Source organism: Triticum aestivum, chromosome 5D (assembly GCF_018294505.1).
Source record: "Triticum aestivum cultivar Chinese Spring chromosome 5D, IWGSC CS RefSeq v2.1, whole genome shotgun sequence".
NCBI lineage: Eukaryota > Viridiplantae > Streptophyta > Magnoliopsida > Poales > Poaceae > Triticum > Triticum aestivum.
In genome coordinates, this window is record NC_057808.1 from 72,540,626 (window position 1) to 72,558,875 (window position 18,250).

Sequence of the window (18,250 nt, forward strand, 5' to 3'; positions counted from 1 at the left end):
ATGGGTTATTCCGATGGTGACAGTGTGCCGGACCCGTTTGAGCCGCCAAGTCAGGTTGGGGTCTTTATGACCGGTACACAGCCTGTTCAGGACCCTGCTGCTGGAGCGGGGAACCCGGTGCCCTCATCGGCTCAGGTGCTAATGGATCTCACGGACAAGATAACAGCCCTGTTAACCGCCATGGTTGACCCGGCGGATCAAGCTCAGCATGATGCAGAGGTGGCACAGTTAAAATTGGATCTAGGGAAAGCTAAGGAGGACCTCGCAGCGGAAGGGATCAGGATGGCTGCGGAGAGGGCGGCTCTCGATGCCCAAACCCAGTTGATTCAAGCGCAATCCTTCCGGCTCACGATGGATCAAAACGCGTCCAATGAGGTCCTGAGAAGGAGGCATCAAAAGGCCCAATCTCGACTCCCTCCGGTTTACGATCCACGCAACCTCTTCAACACGCCAGGTGCAGGGTCTAGTAACCCGCCTGGGGTCATAGTGCCCGGGTCGGGGACCCCTATTCAGCCACAAGTAATGGGGCCTCCCCAGATGCCCCCTGCTCCGCCTCAATACGTACCAACACCACCGGGTCATTATAACAACCCGCTGGAGAACATGGTCGCTGCGGCAGCACGGCTGGCGGCTCTTCCGGTCGACGGCGACTCTCCGACGGCTATTGAAACCCGCCGGGTCAGGGAACTCCTTCAGACAGCACTGGCACAGCAAGAGGCGTACTCCTACAGCCGGGACAGGATCCACTCGACCCCTCGTCCAGGCCGGAGCCCGAGTTACAGCCGGCACATGGTCTCAGCGACCGGCTCAAGTAACGTCCGACGCCATGACCCGCCCCCTGGCCACGGCCTGGCTCATAACGGAGTCTTTCACGTAGCAGACCAAGACAGAGCGCGGCAAGAGGCGGAGCAGGTGCCACAATTGACGGCCTACCAGACTCCTCCGGCTTATCCGACGACGTCCGTCGATGTGGGTATCCCTACCAGGACTGGGGGTGTCCCTTGCTTAGTACCAGCTATCCGCAATGAGCGTTTACCCAAGGACTTCAAAGGCCCTAGGAAGGTGCCCAACTACACGGCTGACTTACAACCCGCAGCCTGGATCGAGAGTTACGAGATGGCCATGGAACTACTGGAGGTCAGTGAGGCGGCAATGGCCAAGTACTTCACCATGATGTTGGATGGGACTGCCCGCACTTGGTTGAAAGGGCTACCACCGAACTCCATCGGGTCTTGGGCTGAGCTGAAAGCCCGGTTCATCCAAAACTTCAAAGATACCTGTAGGCAGTCCATGTCAATTGTGGATTTGACTAACTGTAAGCAGCAAGAGGGTGAGTCTACGACACATTGGGTTCGCCGGGTTAAAGAGATCATACACTCGTCAGACAAGATGGATTCCGGCTCAGCAGTTTTGATGCTGGAGCAGAATTGTCGTTTTGTGCCCTTGAAGATGAAACTCGGGCGGCTTAAGCGTGACTGCAGTGACATGGGTACACTAATGGCGGCTCTTGTCAAGTACGCCGATTCTGATGGTACCAAGGATCCCCCTTCAGATGATGAAAGGACAGGGAAGGGAAAGAAGAACGGCAATGGCAAGGGTCCTCAGCATAACCCGGGGAACCAAGGAGGAGGCAAGCGCAAGGCCGATGGCAGCCTCGAGTTTGTAGCCAACGCCAGCTCACAAGGTAATAACCAGCGACGCAAGGGGAGGCCCCCTCCCCGAGGCGGCGGGTCAGGCCCGATGCTGGAGCAACTGTTGAATGAGCCTTGTCCAAGGCATGGTTCTAGAGAGAAGCCAGCGACTCATCTATGGAAGGATTGTGCAATAATGAAGGCCTTTAAGAATTACAACGGCCCGGGCGGCGGCTCAGGCGCCGGCGGCTTTCATGGTCCGGGCGGCGGCTCAGGCGCCGGCGGCTTTCATGGTCCGGGCGGCGGCTCAAATTCTGGTCCTCCGAACGGTCAAGGGGGCTTTAGTCAACAGTCTGGTCAAGGCCATCAACAGCAGCAGGGGGGTTATTAGACCAATCCAAAGCAGCTCAGCGGTGGACAATATCATGTGTTTACCACCAGTTTGTGTAAGCGAGATCAGAAGCTTCATAAGAGGGTTGTGAATGCTGTTGAGCCGGCGGTTCCACGCTACTTGCGGTGGTCTGAGCAGCCTATAGTGTAGAGTAGGGAGGATCACCCTCCACGGGTGGATAATCCGGGTCACTTGGCCCTAGTGGTGGCCCCTCAGGTGGGAGGATATAAGTTCACTAAGGTGCTCATGGACGGAGGCAGTAGCATCAACATCCTCTATTATGAGACTTTTCGTTGTATGGGATTGATTGATAAAAATCTCAGCCAGTCCAACACTATTTTCCACGGTGTGGTACCTGGTAAGTCGGCTTATCCAGTCGGCAAGATTGAATTGGAAGTGGCCTTTGGAGATGAGAACAACTACAGGGTGGAGAAATTAACCTTTGAGGTGGTCAAGATAAGAAGCCCATACCATGCTATATTTGGACGGCCGGCTTACGCCAAGTTCATGGCACAGCCGTGTTATGTGTACTTACAGCTCAAGATGCCGGGTCACAATGGGACCATTACGGTTCACGGCAGCCGGAAAGTGGCTCTGGAGTGTGAGGAAGGCGACGCGGCTTATGCAGAATCTGTTTGTGCAACAGAGGAGTTGAAGTTTTACAAAGATAATGTTGACCCAACAGATATGACCTCTCTGAAAAAGCCAATTACGGAGAATGAGCCGGCGATGAAATTTAAGTCGGCTGATGAAACTAAGCTTGTCGATTTTGTTCCAGGAGATTCATCTCAACAGTTTAGTATCAGTGCCAATGTGGATCCGAAATAGGAAAGCGCGCTCATCGAGTTCATCCGTGAGAATAGGAACATCTTCGCATGGAAACCTTCTGACATGCCAGGTGTACCTAGAGAACTCGCTGAGCACACTCTCAATGTTGATCCGAAATTTAAGCCGGTCAGGCAGTTCCTTCGGCGGTTTAATGAAGAGAGGCGGAAAGCTATTGGTGAAGAGGTGGCCCGGCTCTTGGCGGCCGGGTTTATTGTTGAAGTCTTTCACCCAGAGTGGTTAGCTAACCCGGTGCTCGTACTCAAGAAGAACCGCACTTGGCGGATGTGTGTGGACTACACGGACTTGAACAAAGCGTGTCCGGCTGATCCTTTCACCCTTCCCCGTATTGATCAAATTATTGATGCTACGGCCGGTTGTGCGCGTTTAAGTTTCCTGGACGCTTACTCCGGATATCATCAGATTAAAATGGCAGTTAAGGACCAGGAGAAGACGGCGTTCATCACTCCCTTTGGAGCCTTCTGCTATGTGTCCATGCCTTTTGGACTCAAGTGTGCGCAGGCGACTTATCAGCGTTGTGTGCAGAACTGTCTTCATAAACAGATTGGGCGCAATGTTCATGCTTATGTGGATGATATTGTGGTTAAGTCCATAAAGGAGGAAACCCTAATAGATGATTTGAGAGAAACCTTCGATAATCTCCGGGTCTACAAGATGATGCTTAACCCGGCCAAGTGTGTCTTTGGTGTTCCTGCAGGCAAACTCTTGGGTTTTTTGGTTTCTGACAGAGGCATTGAAGCTAACCCAGAGAAGATCAAGGCCATCACCTCCCTGGCTAAGCCGGCGTGTATAAATGACGTTCAGCGCTTGGCGGGTCGCATCGCTGCATTAAGCCGGTTTATAAGCCGTCTGGGTGAGAAGGCCATGCCATTATATCAGTTGATGAAAAAGACTGATAACTTTGTCTGGAATGATGCAGCTAATACTGCCTTCGAGGATTTGAAGAAGCAGCTGGCAGAGCCTCCAGTCCTTGCTGCTCCGGTTGATAAGGAGCCCTTATTATTATATGTAGCGGCGAACACACGAGCCGTCAGTGTGGCTATTGTGGTGGAGCGCAAGGAGGAGGGTAAGGAGCATCCGGTTCAGCGGCCGGTTTATTATGTCAGCGAGGTGCTCATTGAGTCCAAGCAGCGATACCCGCATTGGCAGAAGCTTGTGTATGGTGTGTTCATGGCGAGCCGGAAACTTAAGCATTATTTTCAGGGTCATCCCATCACTGTCGTCAGTTCTGCCCCTCTTGGTGATATCATTCAAAACAGAGAGGCCACAGGGAGAATTGCTAAGTGGGCTATAGAACTTGGACCTCATGGTCTCAAATACGTGCCACGCACTGCTGTTAAATCTCAGGCCTTGGTGGATTTCATCAATGATTGGACAGAGTCACAGGTGCCTGAGCAGAAGCCGGATAACACATATTGGACTATTTACTTTGATGGGTCCAGGCAGTTGGAGGGCTCGGGGGCTGGAGTCGTGTTGGCTTCCCCTAAAGGTGACAAGTTCCATTATGTGCTACAGTTGCTTTTTCCTTGCACTAACAACGCGGCTGAGTACGAGGCCTTGCTCCATGGTCTTCGGATGGCTAAAGAGATGAGCTTAAGCCGGGTAAGGTGCTTCGGTGACTCAGACTTGGTGGCTCAACAGGTATCAGGAATGTGGGATTCCAAGGACCCTCTCATGGCGGCTTATCGCCGCGAGGTTGATGCCATTGCTGGGCACTTTCAGGGTTACCAAGTGGAACACATCGATCGCAGGAAGAACGAGGCGGCGGATGCTTTAAGCCGGCTGGGCTCTCAGCGAAAACCGGTGCCGCCTAACACTTTCCTGGACGTCCTGTATAGCCCTTCTGTTAAGTTGCCTACAGAGGAAGATTTGGCTGTCCCTGACCCGGAGGCACGACTGGTGGCGGCTCTCCATATCATACCAGACTGGACAATGCCGTATCTGGCTTACATGACCCGGGGCGAGTTGCCTGAGGATGAAACTTTGGCCAGGCAAATAACCCGGCGGGCTAAGTCAATGATCGTTATCGATGGCGAGTTGCATCATCGCAGTGTTACAGGGGCGTTTCAGCGTTGTGTCTCCCCTGAGGAAGGTCAAGAAATCTTGCGTGAGATCCATGAAGGGGACTGTGGCCATCACGCCGGCTCAAAGTCTCTTGTGGCCAAGGCTTTTCGCCATGGTTTTTATTGGCTGACGGCTCATGCTGATGCAGAGGACTTGGTCAGTAAATGTGATGGTTGCCAGAGGTTCTCACGACGGGCTCATGTGCCGGCTCAGGAGCTGAGGATGATCCCAATCACTTGGCCCTTTGCGGTCTGGGGGCTTGATATGGTTGGGCCTTTTAAAAGGTCCAAGGATAAGAAGACCCACCTCTTGGTGGCAGTTGACAAATTCACAAAATGGGTGGAAGCTGAGCCAGTTAGCAAGTGCGATGCAGCCACGGCGGTTCAATTTATGAAAAAGGTGATTTTTCGCTTTGGCTTTTCGCACAGCATTATAACTGACAATGGCACCAATCTATCCAAGGGCGTCATGGAAGAGTTTTGTCAACGAGAGCGTATCCGGCTTGATGTTTCCTCAGTTGCTCATCCTCAATCCAATGGCCAAGCTGAGAGAGCTAATCAGGAGATTCTGAAGGGCATTAAGCCCCGGCTTTTGGTCCCTTTGCAACGAACGCCGGGTTGTTGGGTGGAGGAGCTGCCCTCCGTGTTATGGAGCATCAACACTACTCCTAACAGGTCTACAGGCTTCACGCCTTTCTTCATGGTTTATGGGGCAGAGGCCGTCCTCCCCAGTGACATCCGTCATGACTCACCTCGAGTGGCGGCTTATGTCGAGGCGGACAATGAACAGGCGCGCCAAGATGCTCTTGACTTGTTGGACGAACAGCGTGATGTGGCCGCAGCTCGCTCCGCGATTTACCAACAAGACCTGCGCCGTTATCATAGTCGCCGGGTTAAAACTCGGGTCTTCCAGGAAGGCGATCTCGTGCTCTGGCTCATCCAGGATCAAACAGATGCGCACAAGCTCTCCCCGCCTTGGGAAGGACCTTTTGTGGTCAGCAAGAACTTGCACAACGGGTCATATTACCTCATTGACATCCGGGAGCATAAGGATTCACGTAAGTCGGAGGAAGAGACCCGTCGGCCGTGGAACATAGCTCAGCTTCGGCCTTACTACACTTGAGCCGCCAGCTCTCGTGATGTACATATTTCTCTCAGCCATGTATACATTATGATAAGCAATAAAGCAGGACATCTGTCCTTTTTTCCCCCTCCAAATATGCACGTGTTGTTTTCATTGCAAGATTACATGATGAGTTAAAGGAGGATCCGGCTTATGATCGTATTCGAATCTAGCTGTAAGCAGTAAGGTCACCTGGGGGCTTCCTGTTCAAACATGGGTCGTATTCGAACCAAAGAGAACATAGCTGTCGATACCCATTTGATTGGCAAAGTGCCGAGCTCATTGGGGAGTTTTCCTTGATCATATTTGAATCATGGTTTCACCCCTTTGGGAACCAACGTGGATCGTATTCGAATCAGCGTCGTTAAACAATTCTTAAAATCACTTGGGGGCTTCCTGTTCAAACATGGGTCGTATTTGAACCAAAGAGAACATAGCTGTCGATACCCTCCTGATTGGCATCGCCACACCCACTGGGGGCTGTATGATCGTATTCGAATCTTAGCATAACCCCTGTGGGCCGGGTCTCTGGTCGTATTCGAACCGGAAGCTCCTAAGTTCTTTTGTTTCATTATAGGGTTCTTCTGATCATTTCAAGGTGTGTATGGCCAGGTCTTACTTGGCCGGTTTAAACTTTGATTTCCAGTGATAGTTGGACACAATGGGTGTTATTAAGACAGGTAAGCCGGAATTGAGGTGCTAACCTTATTAATCGGGTTATCTAAACCGGAAGTATGCTTGCAGGCCGCTAAGTATGATATTACGGCTACATTAAGGATATAATTGGAGCTCAGTCCTTTTTGATTCATATTCCGGGTTATATATCTAAGACTTATGATTCTCAGGGCGGTAAGCCGCCTCGAGACTTGTGATTTGCCCTTCTATGCAGGATAATTAAAGTCAGCTACTTTGAGATTAAGGAAAACAAAGGATTGATTATGACCCGGAGAAACATAAAGGAGACAACTTCATCAGACTTTAACATTCAAGGCGTGTACGATGGCACGGCAAGGATAAAAGTATTGGTCCTATTCTATTACAAAGACTCATTGAGTCCAAAAGGGTGGAACATTGTTTGGTAAGCCGGCTGCAGAAGCTAAGACACTTGCTGGGTGGAAGTCTCCGGCTCATTCCTTTCTTCTCCTCCGGCTGTCCCCAAGGTCTGGAAGGTCGACGACTTCCAGTCGATGCCGCTCAGCGCCTCGAATTGGGCTTCCTCGTCAATTAACCCGGCCGGGTCAATCTCTTGGGCAAAGGTGTGCTGACGAGCCGGCGGAATTAAACTCAGAGCTTCATAGCGAGGGGTTGGAATCCTCTGATTTTCTGCGTTATAACCCGGCTGGTACTTGGTCAGATCCGTGTCGTTGCCAATAAGAGTCGCCACCGGGCGCACAATCTTCACGCAGGCGGCGAAGTCTTTTTGGTCGAAAGCCGTGCCATCTTCCTTCAGACTTGGATAGCCGAGGGCGATGTCTGCCGGGTCTAGCTCCGGCAGGAAAGCCTTGGCCTGGCTCAGCGCGGCGATCGCTCCGGATCTCGCAGAGGCCCGTCGCAGCTCTTGGATACGTTGCGGCAGGACGGCGAGCCGACGAAGAACCTCCGCCAAGTGAGTCGGCACCTCGTTGGATAAGGCTACCACAGCTAAGGCACGTTGTGACCCGGTGTAGAGTTGCTCCACCAGGGTGTACACGACCTTTAGCTTGGTTACCACGCTTTGGTTGAGGTTGGCACTTCTGGAACCTGATTCATAGAGCAGGACAAGCCGCCGACCAGGGTGAGATATGAGGCGTTAAAATTTTAAACTGGATGAAAGCCGGCGGGTGACTTACCGAAGATTGCAGCAACCATTTGAGACACTTGGCGCTTTAAGCCGGAGAGTTCGGCCGTCTTCTCTGACAGGGCCCTCTCCGCCTGATCAGCCCGGTTCACCAATGCGGCCTTTTCTTCGGCCCACGCTTTTCGTTCAGCGTCAAACTCTGTCTTCAGCTTCTCTTGTGAGGCGATGCTGGACACGAACTTGGCATTTGCCTTCCGGGTCTCCATCTCTTGCATCTTCAGCCGGTTCTTAAGATCGGCAAGGTCAGCCTCAAGCTTCTTGCCAACAGCCTGTATAAATGTCCGGGTTATGGCATGAACAATTGCTATATAAATTTCAAGTCCCAAGTGTTTTCCAAGCAAAGACTCTTGGCACTTGGGGGCTAATGCATGTTCAATGTTTCTATTTACAACTTTCCGGTTCATGCGAGTAAGCCGGAAGATAAGTCCCAAGTATTTTCCAAGCAAAGACACTTGGCACTTGGGGGCTAATGTGTATAGAAGGTTCTTATCTACAAATTACCGGTTTAATTGGCTAAGCCGGAACTTCAGTCTACAGCATATTCAATCCTAAGTCGTTGGCTTGAGGGCTAGCATGGAAAAAGTAACTAAGAGGACAGAAGGATAATACCTCAGATTTCTGCTGGATCTGGGTCACCATGGCAACCTCCGCGTCCCGGCTCTTGTGCACTTGGTTGACGTAGCCGGAGACGAGCTCTCCGATGCTCAGATTGGCGTAGTCAGTTAGATCCAGACTGACCCGGTGGGGCTGCAGTACTTCCCCCTTGGCAGAGCACTTGGCCAGTGCCGTAGGCCTCCCCGGCTCAACAAATTCGGTCCGGGTGATTTCCACGTCCGGGTCATTTGTTGGTTGAGCCGAGCCGGAGGCCTCCGGGTCAGCAGAAGCTTCTACAGGTGCCGTGTCCATTGGAGTGGTGGCTTCGGGGGCGGAGGCAGCTGGCGGTTCTTGGACCGTCACCTCCGGCTCTCCGGCCGACTTGGTTTTCTTCGCCCTCTTTGTGAGCTTTGCCTGGGCACTGAAAGAACAACAAAGGTTAGTATAAAAAGTATGAGCAAAGACCAGAACAAATATAAGAGGGTTATCATTACCCGGGCACGGTCTTGAAAGTTGGCAAATTCGACTGCATAGAGTCGCTGGAAGAAGGGGAAGTCTCTTGATAATTTGAATTAGAGGAATTAAGCGGTTGGCGTATAACACCCGCAAAAGGATGAAAAGGGTACAATTTTGTGGTCACCTCGGTCCGACGTTTCCTTGATGCATCAGGTAACCCGGAGGAGAGGTCAGCGTCCTTGTTGGTCCGGGTATGCCGCCGGCTTTCATGAACCTGTCGCTTCAAAATAAATTGAGGATCTTGGTAAGCTAAAGGATGGGAAAAGCTTACTTTCAGGGTTACTCTTCGGATTTTCAGCCGTGGCAAGGGCTCTGGGTCGGAGGAAAGTATTGTTACCTCTTCAACCACCGGGTTACTGGCTTCGGTGTCCTCCTGTTGATAAACAGCATTGATAAAGCGGATAGAACTAAAGCAACAAGTATAATAAGAGCTCACATGTTTAGGAATTACCTCAGACTCCGAGCTGTCACTCAGCTGCAACAGCTCCGAAGCAGTGGGCCTACTTCCCTTCTTACGGGGAGCGGCTTTCTTGGCGGCTTTCTTTGCCTTTCTGGCCTTTTTGGCGGCGTCATGGTCATACTTGACCTGCCAGAACTTGTCATCAGCCTGAAAAATACAATGATGAATTCTTAAAACGGTTCAGATGAAGGTTATATGCAGAAGAAGATAAAATGTTAAAGTCAGCGGCTTACCGCTGGGGCTGGGTTGGTCTTGCAGAAGGGGGCTAACCCGGTCCTCCCGCAGTCTGCCAGGCTCTCGTTCAGAAGAGCCTTGGTCATATCTTCTGCAACGTCTTCTAGAAGATCATTGCGGCTGTGTCTCTAGGGGTCATCCTTTCGTCCTGTGTACTCGCACATTAAGCCGGGGCGGCGGCTCAATGGGATCACCCGCCACGATATCCAGACTCGGACCAGATCGATTCCATTTAGACCATTGCCCAGGAGAGCCTTGATCTTGTTGATGGTGGGGAGCAGAGGTTGGCGCTCCGCTTGAGTCAGCTTGTCTGACAGTGGGTGAGTCGGCTCCAGACGCGAGGGGCGAAAGCCGGGCAACGGACTCTCGTCAGCCGGCGACGTGTCTTGGCAGTAAAACCACGTCAGATTCCAGTCCTTGGGGTGGCTGGGCGGCTCTGCGTAAGGGAAAAGGCAGTCCCTACGCCGCTGGATGGAGATGCCACCTAACTCCAGGCTTGGCCCATTGGCGCACTCATTCTGACGGTTCAAGTAAAAAAGCTCTCTGAAGAGCAGCAGACTAGGTTCTTCTCGAAGGTAAACTTCGCAGAATACTTGGAAGTTGCAGATGTTGGACACTGAGTTGGGTCCTATGTCCTGAGGCCGCAAGTCGAAGAAGTTTAGAACGTCTCTAAAAAACTTTGAGCCGGGCGGTGCGAAGCCCCGGCTCATGCGATCCGCAAAAATCACTACCTCCCCGTCCTTTGGCTGTGGTCTCTCTTCTGACGGGTCGGGGGCACGGTAGGACATGACGTCCTTCTTGGGCAGGTATCCGGACTTAACAAAATCTGCTAGTGTCTCACTGGTGACATTGGACCTCATCCAGTTGCAAGTGATGGAGGCTTTGGGAGCTTTGGGAGGCATGGTGAAAGTCGGCAGTCTATGACAAAAAGGAAAACGTCCGGATTAATTATAAGCCGGAGGAAATCTACAGCTCAATGTCAAGGTGGCGGCTTATGAAGGGGACTAATGGTATATACTTAAGTACAGCGGGTTATTTAAGCCGCAGGGGCATTCAGAATAAATTGATTATCTACGGCCTTATCACAGCTAAGCCGGAGGATTCTACGAAGCATGATTTTCTTTAACCCGGAAAGTTCTATGGCGTGTGGTTTCTTTAAACCGGAAATGTAAACCGCCGTGATTCAATGGTTGCCGTTTTTTACTAAGTGTGGTAAAACAGGTTTTACATAGTGCAGTAACTATTTCGGATCAAAATGGTCGGGCAAAAGAAAAGTTTCTAGACCTAGAAACAGAAGCGAGGGAGTTCTTGGGCTCGAACAAAGTTCTTATGCAGTAAAAAGAGAGCTGCTTGCATGTAAAATGGGTGCTAAACAGTCACCGCAATAGTTCTATGCAGGTCTAAGATCAAAAGGAGGCAGTAAAAATCAAATCTACTGAGGCCCGCGAAGAACTACGAAGAACAGAGGGATAACGATGAAACCCTAGTGCGGATCTGCCCCATGGAGTAGCAAGGACTCACTGATGCTGAAGAAGAGCGGAGGTTGCCGCCGTTTGTCTGGACCAAGTCAGGGTGATGTAGCGGCCGAGGTTGACGAAGACCGGGGGCGAGGCGACGGCGGCAGAGTTCGAGCTCGGGTGGAGGAGCAGTGGCGCGAGGAGGAAGAAGGGTGGCAGAGAAGCCTGTCGGGCCGGCCTATTTATAAGGGCGAGCTCATAAGTGGGCGCGAGAATCAAGGAGTCCACGGCGTGGTTATCTCCTCACGAAACGCCTCGATTTTCGGGATGACAGTAAATGTAAATATCCGTTGCGGATCTGGCGGAGTAAATAACGGGCTTAATGGAAGATGACGTCATGGCGGATTATCCGGAGTCCAGAGGATGACGTTACGCCGGGTTACGGTCTTCACACAATTGTAAGCCGGTGATTTTCTATCGAAGGAATTGAAGATTGACATGAGCTGGCTCAATCAATCTGGGGCCTAATGTTGAGGATATAGACCTTAGAGTCACCCGCCAGGAGGGGCCGGGTTACTCTAATGGTCATTGCCAGAAGCCCGACGCCAGGCTTAAAGACAGTGGGCCGAAGATGGGCTTAAGACCCGGATATGGTTTAAAAAGCCTGTAGTTACAATCATTATTATGGTAGAACTTGTAGTGTAAGGCAAGAATAGTTGAGAGTCCGAGCCGGACACTCTTATGAGCCGGCCACGACTCTGAGAGCTGCTGGGCGTCAGCCTCCCTATATAAAGGGAGGACCCGGCAGCGGTTTAGGGACAAGAACAACCTCATCGAGAGCCAGGCATAGGAGTTAAGCTCCCTGGTCATCGAAACCCCAATCAATACCACCGCAAACTGGACGTAGGCTTTTACCTTCACCGTAAAGGGCCGAACCAGTATAAACCCTCGTGTTCCTTGTCCCGCTTAACCCCTTCAAGCTTCCTAGTAGCGATGGCTCCACGACTAAGTCCTAGCTTGAGGACATCTGCCGTGACAATTCCACGACAAATCCGGAGAGTCCATGGAAGGCGTCATAAGCGGCAGGAAGAGGAAGGGAGCGGTGGCGGCGGCACGTGGGAGCGCGCGGCAGCGGCGCGCGCGAGGAGGCGTGGCGCGACGGCGACGGCGCGCGCGAGGAGGCGCGGCGCAGCAGCAGCGGCGGCGGCGGTGGGGAGCGGCGGCGGCGCGCGCGAGGAGGCGCTGCGCGGCGGCGGCGGCGGCGGCGGTGGGGAGCGGTGGCAGTGGCGGCGCACGCGGGGAGGCGCTGCGCAGCGGCGGCGGCGGCGGAGCGAGAGGCGGACGCAGCGGCGCGGGGCACGGGATGTGCAGCTGGTGTGATGCAGCTCGGGGCGAGGCTGCATTGGCGGGATGCGCAGGCAAAAGCGAGACGCGGGCGGCAGCGATCACAGCGCACGGGCGGCAGCGGCAGCAACGCATGGCTTGACGATCGATGTTGCTACTTGACGAGATGAACACGCGAGAACACAGGAGATTGAGCTTCATGTACAATTAGCACATGCACGTAGGAAACAACCAGCCGCCGGCTTGACGATCGATGTTGCTACTTGACGAGATGCACATGTGAGAACACAGGAGATTGAGCGGGCGCGGCGTGGAAGGGGAGGCACGGCGCAGGGAGGCGGCGGCGGCGGCAGCGGCGGTGGCTAGGTTTAGGCGGAAGCGGGAGAGGATTGACTTGCGATAGATACCATGTTGATAGATAATTTGCAATACAATAGATGTTGTATTGATGAGGTGTTGGTGCATGTATATATAATATAAGGGAAGGCCTCTACCTCAACTATACAAGACTAGGAGGTGGGCCACAAATCCAATACACGTGCAATACACAATACATACTCAACATAAAGGTTGATCTTGCATATGAGTCTATGTTGTTTGGCATCTACTTGAGAGACGTATGCAAGATGGCTTGGGACAAGATCTTTAAGTCAATCTTTAGTTTATACTATGTATTTATGCGGTTCGATCCGTTGATTTCTACTTGGAGAAGATTCACAGTGATATCTATTTGTTTTCCTGGCTATGGTACTGTTATTTTTGAACTGTAGTACTTACTAAAGTACTACGTGTTTTATCATCAGTCTTGTTTTTTTTGCACATCAGGAATTTAATTAGGGGCACGAAGTTGAACAGACAATTAAGTTCAGTAGTTTAGTGTTGATGTTTTTATATTGGCACGAACAACATGGAACTGTAAGTCAGGCGTTGCACTTCACATGTATGTATTTTCTCCCCATATATGTATGTGTGTCCTGTTCAATTGTTTCTACATTCCTCGTTAGAGGGCTGGCCCATGCAAGTTAGTCTGAAGCTTAGTGGGGTAGCCCAAGGTACTTGATGGGGAAGTTCGCGATCGGACCTCTGCACTACTACCACTCGTCGACAAGCTCTCCAAGAAGCTGGCTACATGAAAGGCCTCCTTGCTGTCACGAGGCCAGGGGCTAGCTCTTGCCCGCTCGGCCATGCCGGTTCACATCTAGCATTGGCAATCAACCCGTCCATCTTAAAGAAGATCAACCGGCTCATCCGTGACTTCCTCTGGCACGACAACAAAGATGCACATACTGGCTCTTGCATCGTGTCCTGCAAAAGGTTTGTCGCCCCCTGGCACTAGGCGGACTGGCGATCCGCGACCGACACCGCACCGGCATCGCCTTACACACGCGTTGGCTTTGGCTACAACATACTGACCCTTCGCGTGCCTGGAAACATCTCCACCTGCCATCCGATCCCGAGGCTTCCCAGCTCTTTCGCGCCTCGACAACTTGGACCCTCGGCGATGGCAACACCTGCAAGTTCTGGCAGGATCATTGGCTCCATGGCAAATCCATTCCTGAGATCGCTCCCACCCTATCCTCTTTCGTCCTGAGGCGCCGAAGAGGATGACGACTTGTGCGTGAAGCTCTCACAAACCGCGGCTGGATCACTGATATCCATGGCAACTTAAACCCTATGGCAGTCATTGAATACGTCCAGTTGTGGAGAATGCTACAAGGCATTGAGCTCTCTGAGGAGCCGGACAAGCTGTCCTGGAGGTGGACTGTCGACGGCAGCTACTCGGCACGTTGAGCCTACCATGCGCTGTTTCTTGGTGCTACCAACGCGCCGTACTGGCAGCTCAACTGGAAAACCTGGGCCCCCTCCAACGCGAAGATCTTCCTCTGGCTCGCCTTCCTCAACCGATGTTGGACTGCCGACCGTCGCGCACGACACAACCTGCCGCATGACCCCATCTGCAAACTATGCGGCCAGGATGACGAGACTCTCCACCACCTCCTCGTTGCGTGCGTTTTCTCGCGCATCATTTGGCATGACATCTTGTCCTGGTGCTGCTTGCCCGCAATGCCGCCCGATGGCAACACCGACTTCTTCGAATGGTGGACGGCGACAAAAACTAATGTGCCGGCAAGCGTCCGCAAGGCTCTCAACTCCCTAACCATCCTCACTTCATGGGCCATATGGAAGTACCGCAACGCAATCCTCTTCGACAATCCAACACCCTCCCTAGGCAACCTTCTAGACGACATCAAACAGGAGGCGAAACTATGGGCAAGAGCCGGCACCAAAGGGCTCGACATGATCATTCTTGTAACATAAACTATAAACTTGGAGGCTGAGCATCCTCCTATCTCTCTCTGCTCACCCCTGCGCCCGGGCACCGCCATCTGTTGTGTATGATGCCCGGGACGCTAACCTTGTACTCTATCCCACCCTATCAATGGAATGATACGCAATCTCGCGTATTCGAGAAAAAAAAAGTCTGAAGCTTAGTACTAGGATGCATGGAGACAATTAGATGAACGACAACTGAAGCATGACCTTAATTTATGTCGCTAAATTGTTGCCTCAACCTCGAATGGTCATAAGCTACAGTGGCTGCCATCTGTGTTTTTGGCTTGAGAACAAAGGATTCCACCTACTCAGACAACAAACTGGAATTCTTTCAGTCTTAAATCTCCGCTCGCCACGATTCGCCTTGTTTCGTTCAGTCCACCAAACACCAAAGAATTGCCAAAACCGTGAATCGTTTTACTTCCGCCATGGATTGGACTCGTTGCATCATTCACCCATGTTACTGAAACTCATTGCAACTCCTCGTTTGGACCTTGATTAATAGATATCTTTCTTCACATAAAAAAAATGGGCATAATATGAATGAATAAGAAATAAGAATAACCAGGATGAAGGATGGTAGGGACTAGGGACTCACATCTGCATCGGTTTATCTGCTAAATTTTTTAAGAGAGACCTCAGTTATCTAAACATTGCGCTGCTGCAGAAATAGATGAATTTGAGAGCAAAAACTGTTTTCAATAAGACAATCAGATTTCGTGGCTGCGGCTGCGCTGCTACATGTTCCAAACTTCCAATAATATTCCTCTAATATTACGCCGAGAACTGTTTTCGTCTGAAAAGGAGTACTACTAAATTGAACTGTATGTGTAGCAGGACTTCTCTTCGTGCTTTCCAAACCGAGGCCCATCATCTTATAACACCCGCGCGGTCTCCTCGCCGAACTAAACTCCTAATCAATCGAGGGTTCCCAGATCGAACGTCATCACGGTAGGCAGGACGATGGCCGCCGACCAGGACAAGCCGCTCAAGGCTGCTCGTGTCGACGGCAGGGATGATCAGCTGGCACGCCTGCCGGAAGACGTGCTCGCCGACATCCTCGGCCGCGTCCCGCCGCGCTGGGTCGCCGCCTCCCGCTGCGTCTGCAGGGCCTGGCACGACGCCATCGATGCACACGGCCTCCTGCGCGCCGACCTGCTCCCGCTCTCGTTCGCTGGCCTCCTCATCCACTTCGACAAGCACAAGTATACCGAATTCTTCGCTCGTCCCTCCGCCCATGCGGTCAGCGGCAACCTCAGCTTCCTGCCTTCCGCTGCCCCTCATGCTGGCACTATATGGGACGACGCCAGTGATTGGGACGACTACAAGATTCAGAACCATTGCAACGGGCTCCTCTTGCTTAGCAACAACCATGTGGTTAACCCTGCCATCCAAAGGTGGAATGCTTTGCCACCGTGCCCGGCCAAAGATGGTACATGGTACATGTGGTACGGTGGGCATTTGGTCTATGATCCGATGGTATCACCACATTACGAGGTGTTCATGGTCCCACGTTTGCGTGATAAAGATGATCCTTATAATCGTCCGGACCTCTTGATGGAGAAATCTGAATGGCCACCGTCTCCATGCAAGATGTATGTATTCTCATCAAGGTCGGGTTGTTGGGAGGAGAAGTATTTCACCCGAGAAGGCGATGCTGCGGGGATCGTTAGTGAGATGCAAGTAGGCTGGCTGGAGTTCAGGACCGCTGTATATTTTCGAACAGCACTTTATATATACAGCGAAGCTGCATTTCTTATGAGGTACATGTTTATCCGTGTTCCTATCTGATTCGATGTCTATCTTGTTGATTCCCTTTTTGAAACATTTTTTGACATGATTTGGTTTTGCAGAATATCACTGTCAGATACTGCATATCATGTAATAAAACCACCTTTTGATATTAAAGTAAAGGACTGTTGTCTACACACTGATATAGTTAGATCAGAAAAGGGGGTGTACTTTGTGGCATTTGAAGATGATAAGTGTTGGCTTCGAGTTTGGATCCTTAATGAATCATGTGGCCAAATGGAGTGGATGTTGAAGCATGACAAAGACCTTAACCCTGTGCTAGCACGCCACCGGTTTGACCAACGAGTACATGGACCCTGGATCTTAGAAGATATTAACTACAACCTATTTCGTTCTTCTCATTCTTCAAATGATATCAAGGAAGCATCAACTGAACAGATATATGAATGGAACTCTGACAATGATGATGACGATGTTGAAAATTGCCACCGGAATAAAGACGGTCGTCGCAAGGAATATGATATTCAGATACTTGGGTTTCACCCCCATAAAGAGATTGTCTTCATGAGTGAATCTCAGGAGACAGGACTGGCTTATCACTTAAACGGCTCGAAGATTGAAGTCTTAGGGAGTATATACCCAAAGGAGTATTCATGTTTCAAAGAGCTATTAAATGACATGGAGTACTTCACTTCTTTTCCATACACCCCATGTTGGATTAAAGAGTTTCCTCAGAACAACTAGTCGAGTAGTTTATCTCACCTACGGGATTATGTTAGTTGATATCTATTTGAGCAAGAAAATGGATGGATTGCACAAGACGTATAGTTACCTTTAATTTATATGTATTTATAATAAGGATTAGGATCAATTAATTTCCACTGGAAGGATTTACAATTATCTTTGTTTGTTATTTGGTTGTGAGTACTATTCATTTTTAATTGTTACTCCTGCTATAGTACTCCCTCTGTTTCCAAAAATTTGACGTTTTGGATATTTCAATATGGACTACATACATAATGAAATGAGTGAACAAACACACTACAATCATCCGAATCAGAAAAAAGTTACAACATCTTATAATAGTGAACGGATAGGGACTAATATGTTTTCTCAGCCAGGGGCTTCTTTTGAATCATGCATTAGGGAAATATGTGTTTCTCTGCCTGAATCAATTTTCTAGTGTCGGACATCTCACACCTGTCATCCTTTGGGATGAATTATCTGGATAGACAAAGATTTTCCCTTGTATATCAGGCATTTCTTCTTGTTGATCAGGAATTTAGGGGTAGAAGTTCAACAGACTAAGTTCACAGGTTTATAATGTTGATGGATTTTGTGGTGGCAGTAATTTCAGACTTGTGTATCTTCTTCCCATATGTGTATATATATTCAAATGTTTCTGCCTTCCTGAGCCAACAAGAATCACAAGCGTAGTAGGATGCATGTAGTCTCTGACCAACTTGCGGTTTGCAAAGTGAAGATTCATACCAGTCTGATTTGATGATCAAGTCGGTTATATATATATATATATATATATATATATATATATATATATATATATATATATATATATATATATATATATATATATGGAGCTCCTTTACGGTGATTGAGGCAGTACTGGGAGTACTTTCGAGTACTTACCCCTCCGAATTTTATTAGCCG

The 18,250-nt window shown here is 50.5% G+C and overlaps 1 protein-coding gene across 1 annotated transcript; it reads left to right on the forward strand.

Moving 5' to 3' along the window:
* The first annotated feature begins 15,751 nt into the window (after nucleotides 1-15,751).
* LOC123124374 (uncharacterized) lies at nucleotides 15,752-17,463 on the forward strand. Its single transcript, XM_044544997.1, has 2 exons — nucleotides 15,752-16,593; nucleotides 16,684-17,463. The coding sequence occupies exons 1-2, from the start codon at nucleotides 15,794-15,796 to the stop codon at nucleotides 17,324-17,326; spliced, it is 1,443 nt and encodes a 480-aa protein (XP_044400932.1). The 5' UTR covers nucleotides 15,752-15,793; the 3' UTR covers nucleotides 17,327-17,463.
* Nucleotides 17,464-18,250: the final 787 nt, after the last annotated feature.

Bases quoted from the DNA above. Each gene is read 5' to 3' on its own strand.
- LOC123124374 (XM_044544997.1), top strand. From the start codon at position 15,794: ATGGCCGCCGACCAGGACAAGCCGCTCAAGGCTGCTCGTGTCGACGGC. The intron at 16,594-16,683 runs GTACATGTTTAT...TTGGTTTTGCAG, and splicing joins GAAGCTGCATTTCTTATGAG to AATATCACTGTCAGATACTG.